At 42.6% G+C, this 15,584-nt stretch overlaps 1 protein-coding gene across 1 annotated transcript; it reads right to left on the reverse strand.

The window, feature by feature from the left end:
* Nucleotides 1–483: 483 nt before the first annotated feature.
* On the reverse strand, nucleotides 484–14,840 carry LOC102507577 (ADP-ribosylation factor 2). The gene is made up of 5 exons (XM_006177351.3): nucleotides 14,617–14,840; nucleotides 12,399–12,565; nucleotides 9,435–9,545; nucleotides 4,160–4,284; nucleotides 484–2,279 (listed from the first exon to the last, which is right to left on the reverse strand). Exons 2-5 carry the CDS (start codon nucleotides 12,544–12,546, stop codon nucleotides 2,118–2,120), a joined length of 546 nt encoding a protein of 181 aa, XP_006177413.1. The 5' UTR covers nucleotides 12,547–12,565; nucleotides 14,617–14,840; the 3' UTR covers nucleotides 484–2,117.
* Nucleotides 14,841–15,584: the final 744 nt, after the last annotated feature.

Here is a 15,584-nt window from a genome sequence, read left to right on the forward strand (position 1 = left end):
ATGCTGATCAGTTTGTGGCCAGCACTGCTGCTCACACTTGGACATCAAGATACCTCCAGGGAAACACCAGGCAAAGCATGCAAAGGTCTGAGATATTTAATCCTCACAACTCTATGAGGTAGGAACGATTATCCCCACTTAAAAGTTAAGCAAACTGAGGCTCAGAGAGATGCAGGCAAAAAGTAATAGGCCAAGCAGCTAGAGGGTCATAGCTGGGATGTTAACATGGCTTTCAGGGACCCAAGTCTTTGCTCAAAGCTACTACACTGAAGTGCCCTCAACTCACCAGCTCCAAATTCCCAGAAGGAGAAAGACAGTAGTTGAAAGCGTCATAGAAAGTGTGAATGAGGGGCACTGCTGAATGCAGAAGGGCCAGGACAGTGCAAGTGCCCTGGGGCTTTTCAACAGCAAGTCCGCTAAGTTGGAGAGGGAAAGGGATTTTAAAGTAGCTCAAGACATCCAGAAGCACATGGCTGTCCTCTCCTCCTTCCAAAGCAAGTTCTTTATTGTTCAACAAATCAACAAGAGTTTAATGAGACCTAGCACTGTACTAGGTACACGGTATTAAGCATAAATACAAAAGTATAAGACATAGTCCCTGCCAATTTCAGGCATACAATCTAAATATTTCTCAGGACTTAACTCCATGGTTAAAATCAAATCTGGACTTCGTTGCCAGTACTGCAATGAACATTCTTTGAAGTCAACATCTGAAAGAAAAACATTACACCCCACACTTACCATGGCATGAAATTTCTTCCTAGTGATAGCAACTTCATTGTCTTCAATAACAAGGTTTACTTTTGTTAAAATTCACGTTACATTCCCCTCGTCTGTAATCTGAATGAAGGGTTTTTGAAAAAGGGATTTTAAAAGGTAGTAGTGGAAAGCTTAGGTACAAATTTGGCCAATAGCTGTCTGGGCTAAAGAGCTCTAGAATATTAAGTCTTGAGCCGAGCTCATTTCCAGGCCATTTTTACTACTATTTTGAGGACAGCATAAAGCATGTTTCCACATAGGACATTATTGCCAACCAGAAGAGGGAGTCAGTGCCACAGAGAGTGGTCTGGACAAGACAACTTTCAGAGCAAAATTTAGCACCAACCAACTCGGGGACAATACCAGGGGCTGCCGGGAGTTTCATCCCCCAAATTAACCTCTTGATTCTCTCACAAACTCTCAGAACTCAAAGGCGTGTGGTTCTGGGGACAGCAGCTAACTCAAACCAAAAGTTGAACGAAGATACTGTACACGGTAACGATTCCATCCCAGGAGTGAACCTCCTGTTTCGAGCAGAGAACATTCAGCACCCAGCAGAGAAGTGGGAGCAGCAGTCTTAGGAGCCGGGAGCCCGAGACTGTGGTCCAGGGACACAAACCCGACCCGCGCCTCACTTCCTTCACCGGACCCTCCATGCGACCGCACGGCCCCAGTAAAGAGCCTTAGCCGCGTGCCGGGTTACTACCCCATAGGGTCTCCATTTGGCAAATAAGAGGCAAATCAGGGAAGGACTAGGTAATTTTCTAGTGTTACAGGGTCTGGATACTCTAATGAACAAAGACCACTGATTCCTTTCAACGAAGCACATTAAACCAGGAAGTCTGGGCTGGAATATAACTTAAGGGAGAAGTTTAAATCTGAACTGAAAACTGCAGTAAGCAAGTGCCTTTTTTTTTCTTGGGGATCATTCACTTTAAAGTACTGAAAAGTGAGATGCTAGCTCTGGCACACACGGACACCCAAGTCTAGCAGGACCCCAGGTATGCAGAGACACCAGATCCGGGACCAAACGAATGAAATCGGTCCGCGGCCAACCCTCCCCCTCCTCCCCACCACAAAGCACTGTGGCTATGGTGCACCAGTAAGCCCTCTGGACGCCTCCATCCATTGCAAAACTGGTCATCACAGCCGTTGAAGTGGAAGGTAGCACTTAAAATGTAACACTGGAGTTTTGTAACATGTAAGACTGGTTTTCTGCTGGCATGTATAAGGCACCATGTGAGAAAGCTGCTCCCATGCCCAGCCACACACCCACACTTGGCTCCTCACACGCACACATGCACACAGAAGAGGCCGGCAGATTTTGCCATGATGCACAGGGAGTGGAGCGCTGCCCATCACTTCTGGTTTTTGAGCTGGTTGGAGAGCCAGTCCAGGCCTTCGTAGAGCCCGTCTCCGCTGGTGGCACAAGTAGCCTGAATGTACCAGTTTCTCTGGCGGAGGGAATGTAAGCCAAGCTTGTCTGTTATCTCTGCTGCATTCATAGCATTGGGAAGATCCTTGAAGGAGAATATTCAAAAGTCAGTTTATAAATGTTATATCCACATAATGAAATATTATGCTCTTCCCCACAAACCTGCCCTTAACTCACAGTCTTATGTCTAGCCTTCCGGTGGCTCGGGCCCAAAACCTTGAAATCATCCTTAATTTTTCTTCTCTCTTACTACCTTCACAACTCCACACTAGGAAATCCCACCAACCCTACCCTCAGAATGTATTCAGAATCTGACTACTTCTCCCCACCTCCGCAGCTATACTCTGACCCCACCACCATCACTTCTCACTTGGATTACTGAAATAACTTCCTAATTGGTCTCCCTGCTTCTGCTCTTGCTCCTCTAAATTGTTCTTTGAAACCAGCAGTCAGTGAACGTTGGATCAAGTCATTCTTCTACCAAAACCCTGCAGAAGCTCTGTCTCTCAGGTAAGAGCCAGAGTCCTGAGGATGGTCTGCAATGCCTTTGTGACCTGAGCCCCTGTGACGCCTTCTAATTGTCCTGCTCCATCTTTTTAAATACAGCATTCAGCACAAGTTACTATGTTATAAAACTGACTTATTTAGTATGTTTACTATCTGCCTCCTCTGACCAGAATGCAAGCTTTACAGGGGCAGGAATCTCTGTCTTGTTCTCTGATGTATTCCAAGTGCCTAGAACTGTGCCTGGCACATAGTAAGCTCAAACAGAATTTGAATAAATTAGCATTAAAGAACAAGGCAGATCTAGATACGATGATATGGAAGGACATCAAATAGATGCTAAGTGAAGAAGCAGGTTGCAAAACAGAATGCAGGATATGATCTCTGGAATTTAAAAATGAATACAGTCATATAACTGATTATATAGACAGAAAGTTTTATCTCTGGAATGAGATATAAGAAATTTAACAATGTTTTACCCTGAAGAGTGGGGCTAGAATATTCTGAACTGTCTGCATATTTAGATGATGAGCATGTTCTGTTCTTATAATTAAAAAGAACAAATGTTATTTTCTTTTCTGAAAGTCCACTATGTTCACGAGTGAACTTCAAACTTATGTCAGACCTAACAGTAGGGTAATGGTTGCGTGAATGGTGATCTGCCCACCATTTAAAATCGTGTTTACAAAGAGTTAGATGATAAGAGAAAATGCTTTCAGTAAACCTGAAATGGCAAAACAGGAGGCAACACTGTCACACAGCGCAATCTCAATTACACAACCAATATATTCATGAAGGAGAAAGTACAAGGAAACACTTCGAAAAGTGACTGTGGTTACATCCACATGATTCTACCTTCTTTTCTACGCTTAGTTCAGCTTCGAGTCCTGAGGCTGCATAATTCCACACCTGGCCCTCCTCCCATTCCTCTTTTACTGTTTTATGTTTTATTTACATAGAAGCTGGTTTTCCCCAACGATAGGCCCCATGTGATCCAATCTCATCTCCTTTGCTCCCCTAACCCCACTCTGCTCCAGCAGCACTGGCTGCCTTGCTGTTGGCCTTCAGGTCTCTGCCCAGAGGTCATCTTATCAGACAGGCATTCTGGCCCTCACTCACATCACTCCTTCCTCCACGACACTCCTCCCAGACACATTACATAGTATTTACTGACTGACTCTCCTCCCACTAGAATGTAAACTCCACAAACACAGGGATTTTTGACTGTCTGGTTCACTGCTATATCGTTAATACCTAAAACAATGCCTGGATCTTAGTAAATGCTCAATATTCGCTGTTGTAAGTGAATGACAATAAGACATATGCTAAAAAGGAGGTGGCGAGAAGGGTGATGGGAGCGACTGGAGGAGGGAGGCAGACATCTAATTTAAATAGTTACATTTTTAAGTGAGCAGCTGGCAGTACTTTTCCATCCTAGTATTCAGAAAGCCAGCAACATACCTGTTTATTCACAAACACCAATAAAACTGCATCTCTGAGCTCATCTTCGGCTAACATTCTGGTTAGTTCTTCTCGGGCCTCATTGACCCGCTCTCTGTCATTACTGTCGACCACAAATATCAGACCTGGGAAGAAATTAGAAGTGTGTTAGTAATCTGAACCCAGGAAGGGTAGCTGTTTACATGTCCTTACAGCTTCTCCCTGCTTACGTGTGTGGTTTCACTGAACACGATCACTATGGAAGGATATATAATCTCCAGAACTGGGAAGCCTGCTGCACACCCAACTAGACTTTCCCAGAGGCATCATAGCCTTCTGCCAGATTAATAACAAGAATACAGAGAGGAAAGGTTAGGCTCATTTTTAATCATTTCATTTCTACGTCATGCCTACATAATGAAGACCCAATAAAAATCTATGGACATCAGAGTTCGGATAAGCTGCCCTGGTTAGTACATCGATGTGCCAGCGGGTAAAGCATCTTGACTCCATGGGAACAGGATGACACAAGCTTCCTGTGTGGCACCTCCCAGTTCTCACCTGATGCGTCTCTCCTTTAGGCTGGTTCATTTGTATCCTTTGGCTATAATAAAACTGTAATTTTAATTATAGTGCTTTCCTGACTCTTGTGAATAATTCTAATCAGTTATCAAACCTGAGGAGACAGTGGGAACTGCCAAATTTGTAACCAGCTGATCAGAAGTGAGGGTGACCTGGGGAGCCCCGAATTTGTAGCTGGTGTCTGAAGTGAGGGAGTCTTGTGCCCTTAACCTGTGAAGTCTGGCCCAACTCCAGGTAGTTGGTATCAGAAGTCTTTGCAGCGTACCACACTGTATAGCAGCAGAGAAATCCCAGGAAGCAAGAGACAGGCTGAAGAAAGGGACCACCACATTGCATCTGAGCAAAGGTGGTTGAAACCTGCACAGACCTGGTCACACCACACTGGCTGGAGGAAGGGGTGGGGCCAAAAGGATCTCCAGAGGAGGAGCCCAGGAGGAATCCAACACACCATCCAGACACAGGATGGGGAAGACTCTCCTAGCAGTAGTCTCTGTGACATTAATGGTAATAACAACTTGGGAGTGAGTGAGCCAACAATAAACCCTTTGTAAGACAAAAATGGGAAGTGGCAGCCAACAAAACTCATTTGACTGTAGGCTGTATCAACAGTAGTGACAGTAGCTCAGTTTCCGAAATATGGGCAATAAAAAGCCAACTCTACTGTACATCAGTCAGAACATCCTGGGAATGTTAGGTGGTCGGGGCTGGACTCTAAGACACAGGCAGACTGGAAGGAGTCAAAGAATGACTAGGACAGAAAAGGAATGAGATAATCATGTCATATGAAAAAGAATTTATGTAACTGGGATATTTTACCTGGAGAAAAGACTCATTGAGGGGACTGACAGTTGTCTTCAAATATCAAAAAGCTATGACATAAAGAGAGATTCAGCCTGTCTTCTGTAGTTCTGTAAGTAGATGGAAGACCAGCAGGTAAAACCACAGGGGTCAAGGTGATAAAGAGTCAACAGAACTGGAGATGGGCTGCACGCCTGTCCCTGGAGATATCTGTGCCCACCTTAAGTCACAGCTCATGGGGACACTGCAGAAGGGACCCTGCTGGCCTGAAAAGGGTAGTGGGATAAGATGTCCTTCTGACAATGAGATCTCACCAGCATGTCTAGGAGGGAAAGTCAGTGCTGGCCCTCGGCCCTTTCCCTCCGTGCTTCCCAGGCCCGCCCGACAGCTGCCTGACCAGCTGCTCTGGAGCAGCTCACTCTGGAGGACAGGAGCTCCCACAGCTGCTGAATGTTTGGGGCTTACATGAGAGTCAATCTCATGCCTGTTACGTCATATCAGACCAAAAAATGCAGAACATTCAAAACTCCCCCCAAAGATTTGACAGGCTGCCAGTAAGTAGTTCTGAGCTCTGATCATAAATAAGCAAATGATGTTATCCTGAAATCTGAGGAGATTCTTGTCTCCGATGCAAAACTGACAGAGTGGAAGCTAACATATTATCCCTTTGCCATTCCTAATAAAAATAAGGGTTTATAAATATTAGGTCCCATTTGATATTGTTTTTATTTAGATCCTTATGTAAAAAACAAAAGAATCTAGCATCAAACTTGCTACACTTACTACACTTACTACACTGAGAGAACCTAGAAAAGGTAAATTTACACATGAATGGTACACTGCAATTTGTTTTTAAAAGTAGGGAAGAATATGTATCTAAAGCTTCTTGTATATACATAAAGATATACAAGAAAGAAAAGTTGTCTGTGGGAGGGGAACTGGGTGGTTAGGGGACACGAATGAGATGACTTTTCATTGTATACTTTTATCTCTTAAAATTTTGAACCATGTAAATATATTGCCATTTAACAAATTAAAATGTCCAAACCCATAATCAAGGAGAAAAATCTTTCCACATCAGAACTAACGGACCATTTTATGCCTTCTATATGATAAGTCAACTAAGAAATGACATAAACAGTTCAAATTCCAATCTATACACAGTTTAGTGTCTTAATAGAGAGCTAAGCTATCATTAAGTCTGTCCTACTTAACATACTGATAAAGAAGAAAATTTAAATTAAAAGAGACAGCCTGACTATTGGGAAGTTGGCAGGAAAGACAGGGACAACATCCAAAATTACCAATGGCTGAAATGTTTGGAACCAATCAAGAGACAGCAAATCCATTCTTCAAACAGTCCCATTTGCTAATTTCATGAGGAGTCTCAATTACCCACCCCAAGGTCCTAGAATATAAGCCAGTTCCTCACCATCAAAGCAATAGTTACTGAAATTCGATAAAATTAGGCTTGTTATAAATAGAAGATTAAAAACAAAAAGGTATTTCAACTTGCTGAGTGTGACAACTCTTAGTAGGGCAGGCAAAAGGAATCCTGCCAGAGAATGAGGACGTAAAGCCTCAAATAATTTGGTCTGAGATGGTTAATTTTGTGTGCCAGCTTGACTGGGCCACAGACATTTGGTCAAACGGTATTCTGGGCATGTCTGTGAGGGTGTTTCTGGGTGGTGATATTAACAACTGAATCAGTACACTGAGTAAAGTAGACTGCCCTCCACAATGGGAGTGGGCCTCATCCAATCACTGAAGCCCTGAATAGAGCAAAAAAGAGGAGTACGAGAGAATTCACTCTCTCTGTCTATTTCGGAGCTGGGACATCTATCTTCTGCCCCTGGACTGGAACTTACACCATCGGCTCTCCTAGTTTTCCTGCTTGCCAACTACAGACCCTGAGACAACTCAGCCTCCACAGCCATGTAAACCAATTCCTTATAATCAATCATATATACATACAGAAAGACATATGTATGTATTTAATATATATGTATGCATATCCATCCATCCTTTTAGTTCTGTTTTTCTGGAGAACCCAGACTATCACAGGCTCCTATCTGAGTGCCTACTACCTTCCAACCATAGAAGTAAGCTTTTTATAAAGTTAATCTCATTTAAGCCAAATGATCCAGCGCAGTAGGTATCACCTCCATTTTACAGATGAAGAAACTGAGACAGGAAAGGTTACTTAACTTTCCCGAGATTTCACAGCAGAGCTGTGGTTCAAACCCACATTTTCTTGTTTTATTACTGGTGAGGAATTGCAATAGTTTGGCCAATATGGCAAATGCCAATCCAGGTTAAATGGACATTCTGAGTATCAAAAAGTATACTGTCCACAATGGATTGACACACAAAGATATAAAAATCAAAGAGTCATCACGGGAAGTTGCTAGGGTATCAAGCTGTTTCTCTGAAAATCAATAAAGGGAAGAATTAAACATTTTTCCTGCCTTTCTTATATAAACTATATTTCAGAGAACCCAAATATCTGATGAAGGAATTCTTTGTTTAGAAGATTTCAGCTAATAATGCAGATGGAATGACAGGAAAAAAATGGAGGGATAAACTATTGTAGAGGAAGAGACTAAAGAGACACAACAATGAAATGCAATGTGTAAGCTTTCATTCCTGATGCAAACAAATCAAATATGGAAAGGACGTATTTGATACAACTGGAAAAATGTGAATAAGGACAGGGTACCAGATACTAAAGAAAGAATATTAATTTTGGAGATGTGATAATGCATGGAGATTACCTTAAAAAAAGGTTTTATTAGTTTTAAGTAAGTACTTAAGGATGTATGAGTGAAAGGCATCATGTCTGGCATTTGCTATAACGTACTCTGAACAAAAGGTTGGTAATGTTGAAGCTTGGAGACGGGTACATGGGAGTCCGTTATGTATCCTCTTTCTTTTTTGTTTTAAATTTTCCACTAACAAAAGTGATTTTTAAAAAAGATAAATGCAGTATTTTGAGCAAAGACATTCTAAATCTACAGGCTGAGAAAATAGCTATAAATGGAGTTAAGTGTCAAAGGTAATAGCTAAAACATAGAGGGACAGTTGACTTGGGTATTTGGTCTGAAAAGACCAACAAGTTATCAGTCTTTACCATGAAACATAAGCAATGAAAACATCATCATCACTAGAATCTTCAAAATTAGAAGACTCCAAATAAATCCTAAAAGGAGTAGTATGTAGACGCCATATGGTTATGATTCCACATGAGAATCAGGGTGCAAAAACTACACGAACAGCTCATGGATATCTTAATAGGCAATATTCTGTAAGGTATCATTTATCCAACGGGAAAAAAATCAAATAGATTGATGGGGGAGAGGGACACATTAAAACCCCAACTTTTAAGACACCAATAATAAGGAAATAAGATAGTGATCTGGGGTGTTTGTGCCTATTTGTGCACTTGTAGGATAACAGGGCAGCAGGGAGGGACTGTGGCCACACAGGCTGCTGGGATCTGGGGTTCCAGCCATCCCTGTTCATCTCTTTCTTTCCACGGGTATACTTTTTAGATATTCTCAACAGGCTTAAAAGAGGTTACTAAATTCAAATTCTTCAAAACTTGGTACTTCATCTAAGGCACATATAACTTTCAGTTAACCAAAAGATGAAATTCATGAGGATAACCATTTTCTAAATGTTCTGGATTAAGAGGAGATTCCTATCCAAGGCATTAAAGCCCAAGTACTTTTTCAAGGAAGGCAGGAACCAAATCCCAAAAAGAAATCGCCCCAATAAACAGAAGTGGGTCATCAGAAGAGAAGGAATGCCCGGCAGTCCAAGCAAAGCAGAGTACCACAAGGTTCTGTTTCAAGCATCCATCTCTAGATGCTTTTAACAGAAATGATTCCAAGGCTATAAAGTGGATAATCTTCACCTTGTGTGTTCTGGAAATAATGTCGCCACAAAGGTCGGATTTTGTCCTGGCCACCAACATCCCAAACTGTGAAGCTGATGTTTTTATATTCTACCGTCTCCACATTGAAACCTAAATTGGGAAGATGGAGAAAAGGTTTAATGAAGACTTTAGATGGTTCAACAATTCAAAATAATTTCAGCTAACATTTGGACAGTATTTTTAATTTACAAAGCAGCTTGCTAGTCAAAGATCTATAGCTTACAAAACAGAATGTGCTAGTCAGCTGGTTCTCCCATTCGTCACGACAGGTGTCTCAAACCTCCTCTGCTCTCTCCAGTCTCCCACCTCACATCTCCCCTCTTCCTCTAGCAGATCTTACACATACTTCAGAGCAAACAGAAGCCATCAGTAGGACTAATTCTACTTCCCACCACACAATGGAGAACCCTATCTACATCTTCAACCAAACTTCTCTCCCTCCCTCTTGGAACAACGGAAGGGGGCAACTAACTACTTAATGCCAATTCCACGCACCCATGTGCTGGATCCAATCCACCCACACTGTCTGGAACCTTGTACTCTTGCTGTTCTCTCCTCCTATCTGAAATCTCCAACCTGTTCTTCTCAGCATGCTCACATCTTTTACAGCTTTCCAAAAAATCCCTTCCTTGACTCCACATCTTCACCTGATACTACTTCCTATTTTCCTTTAAAGTCAAACTTCTCTTAGAAGTTTAGCTACCTTCACTGCATCTACTTTGTCACCTTTCACCCAATGCACCCCAGTTCTGCTTCACCACGTTACACTGCTGGTCTCGCCAAGGTCAGCAAGGTCATCTCGCCAATAAATCCAACAAATGCTCTCCCAGCGGTTATGTAATTTGATTTTGTATCTGACATTACTGCTCATTCCCTTCTTGAAACTCTTGCCTGGCTTCCCATTTTCCTTCTAGTTCTATGGCTGTACCTTCTTGGTCTCCTTAGTGAGCTCAACCACATTTGACTGATCTTTAAATGATGCCTACTTCAGCACTGTTTACATAGAACCATTGTAAATAACCTAATTATCCATCAATGAAAATTCGTTGAATATATAGCTACATAATAGAATACTATCTAGTTATTAAAATTTGATGTTGATCTGTATCAGTTATTCTTTTTATGGAGTCAAAGTTTAAAGTTTTTAACGAATAAAACTTAAAAAATGATAGACATATTCACAATATTCATAATTATTGCACTGTATTGTAAGATTTTTTTTAAGTACAGTTACAATGTATCAATTTCTAGCATACAGCAGTCATGTATATATATATATACTGCATTGGTTATTATTTAAGTCCCAAAACTTAGTGGCTTAGAACAATGATTCTCCTCCTCCCCGATTCTGTGGGTTGCCTGGGCTTCCTCTTGCAGGTGCATTCAGCTATAAGTCCTTTGGGGGCTAGGCTGGACTTCTCTCTCTCCACGTGGCCTTTTTATTCTCAAGGAGCATTCAGCTTCCTTATGTGGGTGGTAATGTTTCAAAAGGGCAAGCTCCAAGGCACAAGCACATATCAAGTCTTTGTGTGAATCACATTTCCAGATGTCCCCTTGGCCAAAGCAAGTCATGTGGCCAAGCTCTGCATTGCTGTGGAAGGAGGCTGCAGACGGGTGTGGCTAACTGGGGGATGACTCACTGGGGGCCATTAGTTTAACAATCTACCACAGGAGCAGTATTCAGTTCATTCAGCAGTTACTGGGGACAGTAGTGAACAAGACAGACATGATTCCTGTTCTTATTTACACTTTTGGAAGAGAGACAGTGAGCAAGCAGTGACAAATGTGCTGCGAGTTACTAAGAAGTTCGGTTGCTATGGAAACTTGTAACAGGGGAAAACCAGTCCAAAGAGTCAGGAAAGGTGTCCCTGAGAAATAATGTTTAAACTGAGGCCAAAAGAATGAGCTGGCATTAGCTACATAAAGGGGGGATGGGTGGGAGAAAGGAAGAAGGCAGGAAGGCATTCCACAGAGAGGAAATGACACAGAAAAAGATCCAAACACATTGTCTAACGCAGAGTAAGTTGGAAAACAGAATGCATATGATTTCACAAAGATGTTCACCAAAATCTTAATAGCACAGTGTTTTTTTAACACTTGTTTATATTTTTTCTGTTTGTATGGCATTATGGAAGCATGGATTATTTTTATGATTGGAGAAAACCAAGCAATTATGCTATTTTCATTTGGGACTAATAACAGTTTTTAAATTGTGGGTATGAACATTTCCTCCATCTGGCTTCCTCCTTCTTCAAATGTTGCAATCTCTGAAGCTACTGCCCAAGTGGGAAGTTGATCCGTTGGTTCCTGTGCCTGATCCAACATTCAGAACACTACTGACGTTCGCATGCCAACTTGGGGAGCCTATTCTTGTGCAGGATCTGGAGGCAGCTCATAAGGCAAAGACTAAGTTCTATCAAAACTGCCTTTGCAAAAGCCTTAAATAGCCCGCAAAACACAGTGCTGGTTTGCAGGAATGACTACACTGCCAGATTGTCCTCCAGCATTGAAACAAATCAGATTCTTCTGCTGACCACCAGCTCAAGTGGCTGGCATAAGCCAGAGTGAAGGGGGAAAAAAAATCACACCGCATCTTTAAACACTGAGAGCCTACTTGGTGTGGAGAGCTGCTTCCACTTAGAAAGGCCAGCTGGAAGGAAGACTGATTTTAATGATCATTATCTTTTTCTTTTTTGCCAAGCAGATAGGGTTAAATTTGTTCCACGTAAATGTGTTCATATGACTCCCCAGTAAAACTAGCACTGTGCCAGAGATGCCAGGGAGCAATTAGGGAATTGAATATATTACCTGGTTTTGGCTTCAAAAAGTGTATACTCTTGGGGTGGACAAGGTTTACAAAAAGAAATATTCAATAATATAAGAAGCAGGTAAAAACATAACACACTGAAGTGTAAAATGCTTTTATCCAGGTCGTTAACATACCTATTGTAGGGATGGTAGTCACAATCTCTCCCAGCTTCAATTTGTACAAGATGGTGGTTTTTCCAGCAGCATCCAAACCCACCATAAGAATCCGCATCTCTTTTTTCCCAAATAGACTTTTAAACAGTTTTTCAAAAACGTTCCCCATTGTAATTGAACTCTGTTACCTGAAGGGAAAGAAAGGCAAGTTAAGTAATTGTTCTTTGCAGAAATATAGAAACAACAAACATAAAATACAAGTCTCTATTAGAGGTGGCTCCTAGTGAAAATTAAACAATTTTAAGTATAGTTTGGCCAATAAGGAGTAGAGACTCTTGTTTTCAAAGGGAAGCTCAACTCAGCCTTTTGACACCTTGCCAGAAAATTCTCTCTTCCATGGTAACATCCAAGTGGGTTATGTGGAAGCACAGTTTCAACGGTGGCAGGCTTTAGCCACCTTAAGCGTGGAAGCAATGCCACAACAAATACCTAAACTGCTGAAATTAGAATGTATGAAGTGGAGAACCAACTTAGTTTATACAACATGAAGCAAAGTCTTTAAGGCATGTTAAATCTCAGTATCTCTTAGAAATTTAGTAGTTGCCTTTGTCTAGCAGACAGTATCGATACCCAGAAAAAAAAACTAAAAAATTTCAGAGGTGAGGAAATACATTATTGGGAAACTGCACTGTGAACAAAGAAATTAACTAGGCAAAGAGTTGAGAAGATACCATAGCGGCCAGTGTGGGCCATCATGTTACCCTCAATTTTTAAAAACTTTTTATTGAAACATAATTTACATACAGATATAAACATACCTGATAACTGTGCATTTCAATGAAATGTCATGAACCAGATCAAAAAGAGATGGTTACCAGTGACCCAGATCTCCTTGTGCCCCTTCCCAATCATTACTCCCCAAAAGATAATCACTATATTTACCTCTAAATGTTCAATTTTATTTTTGGTAGAGTATGTGATAAACTCTATGAAGGAAGGTAACAGTAAAAAATCAGCTTTGCAGAAAAATTTACAGTCTTTAACCTTAACAGATCAGCCTATTTCAAGTGTGAGCTTGACATTCTAAATAAAGACTTAAAAGTAGTATTGTCTACAAATCTAACCTTGCTCCTGGAAGTCTATAAAAATTCTTTAAAGAGAAATTTAAAAATCCCTTGTTTCCTTTTAAACTGCTAACCATAGGAAAACTTTACTCCTGGGCAGAGCAGGGGTAAGATGGAACAAGAACAGCCCATCTCTCATTCATCCGGACCATCTGGACCTCAGAGGGGAGGTCACCAAATTCCAGAGGCCCCACCTCTGAAATTCAACCGTCTCCCACAGTAGCTTAACTTCATGGACGATGTCCAAGTACACATCATTCCATTCTAAGACCTAAGAAAAGGGGCAGAGCATTTATCCTGTACATAAATTAGGTACAGGTGAACTGCTACAACCAAAAAATGATGATGAATGCTTTAATCATTCATAGAAAGTCCATATAGAAAGTATGCACAAGTCCAATGCATTGCAGTACTCAAAATCTTGTTGGGCGACAAAACTAAAGATTCTGTGTCTTGTTTCCGAAAAAGACAAATCCCACAGATGAGAAAAACAGTGAGGAACACGCTGAGGGAGAAAAAGTATTTCCCACTTAGATGTCCACTGAAGCAAATACTAGATTCCTCCTCCTAACCACACACAGTACACCTCCCAGGTTCTCCCTCCTGCTTCTCTTGTCCTATTTTTCCTACTCATCTACCAAAGGCGCTCAGAGCCCACTGCGCTACTGGAGACCCTCTGGAAGAAGACGTCGCTGACCCTCGCGCCTCTTTGGCATGCTCACCCTCCCCTGCCACCAGCACCAATTGACCATCTGGGAGAACTGGGGGTAGATCTCCAGTGCACCAACTAGAGCCGGTGGCCAAGTGGGCGTGCCCAGCGGGCGGGCACGCGCGCCGGGTCCCGGGGAAGGCCTCCGAGTGTTCTTGCTGACCGGCCGCCAGGCCGATTCCTCTCGACCTGCAGGTCCTCGGAGAGCGGACGGCCCCTAAGTGGACGAGCCAAGCCTCTCTCGATCCCCGTAGCCTCGGCCCTACACAGGGCGGAGAAGGCACAGGGAGTCCAACCCCTTTCTGCAGGGCTCCCGCTCACTCTGGTTTCCCGACCTCTGAAGGTGCGGAAATCCAACCAGGCCTTGAATGCCGCAGCCCCCCTCCCTCCCCAGCCCGCGACTCACCTGTCACCAAACTGTAGGGGTACCAATACCGCTGCCTTTAGGATTTCGGATCCCCTGTGCAAAATGGCGACAGGCTTGGGGCGGGAACAGTAACCAACCTATCACCCACCGCCTCTTGGAGCTTTTGTACCAATGAGCTCGAGGTTCCGTGAGTGACGACAAGTCTGGCCAATGTTAAGGACAATAAGAGCCTAGGCGTGAGGAGGCCCGCCCCTCGCGACCTAGGCGACCGCAAGAAGCTCTGGAAATGCCGGGTTTATCTTCCAACGACAGCTCTCCGCGCCCCGGCGAAACATGCCCATTTGCCACGCCCCAATGCTGCGTGCGACCAATCAAAAATGTGAAAAGATTTCCGATTAGCTCCACCAATCAACTCGGAGAAAAATCCATGGATTGAACTAACCCCGGGAGGATTCGGACCAACTGGCTGCGCATGTGGGCGGGGTCAAGTTCATGCTGATATTTAAGGAAATTTGCCACGGTTGAGCTAAAAGTAGAAACCAGTTCGGGGCGTTATTCTGTGTGGGAAACACCCAGACACCCACACCGAAATTAGGCATAAGGAAGGTTTCCTATTCAGTCTGAAGCTGGACTGCCGCCCTGCTTTTAAACAGATTTTCAACAGTTGGGGAAAATACTAGCCACCTGCACCTTCGTTGAGACGCACAGAACCACAGTCCTCACTTCCTGAGAAATGCTCTCAATAACTCAGCCCCGGAATGCCAACTTGGTTCACTAAAAAGTATACAAATGCCAGTAAGTGGTATATAACTGTACACAAAGGTACATAATCAGAAAAACTAACATCTATGGAACATATGATATATGCCAGGAAATATGTCAAGGACTTGATGTGCATAACTATAACGCCCCCTGAATTGGAATCTACTATCATTTACACATAGCAAAGAGAAAACTAGCTGGGCAGAATTTTAAGCCTAGGTCTGTCTGACACCTTAATCTTTTTA

This window comes from Camelus ferus, chromosome 16, assembly GCF_009834535.1.
Source record: "Camelus ferus isolate YT-003-E chromosome 16, BCGSAC_Cfer_1.0, whole genome shotgun sequence".
In the NCBI taxonomy this organism is placed as follows: domain Eukaryota; kingdom Metazoa; phylum Chordata; class Mammalia; order Artiodactyla; family Camelidae; genus Camelus; species Camelus ferus.

Excerpts from the sequence above, each read along its gene's own strand:
- LOC102507577 (XM_006177351.3), bottom strand. The coding sequence starts at position 12,546 with ATGGGGAACGTTTTTGAAAAACTGTTTAAAAGTCTATTTGGGAAAAAA. Across the intron at positions 4,285-9,434 it reads TTATTTCCAGAACACACAAG|GTCTGATATTTGTGGTCGAC; the intron begins GTGAAGATTATC and ends ATTTCTTCCCAG. Across the intron at positions 2,280-4,159 it reads TGGTGTTTGTGAATAAACAG|GATCTTCCCAATGCTATGAA; the intron begins GTATGTTGCTGG and ends TTCTCCTTCAAG.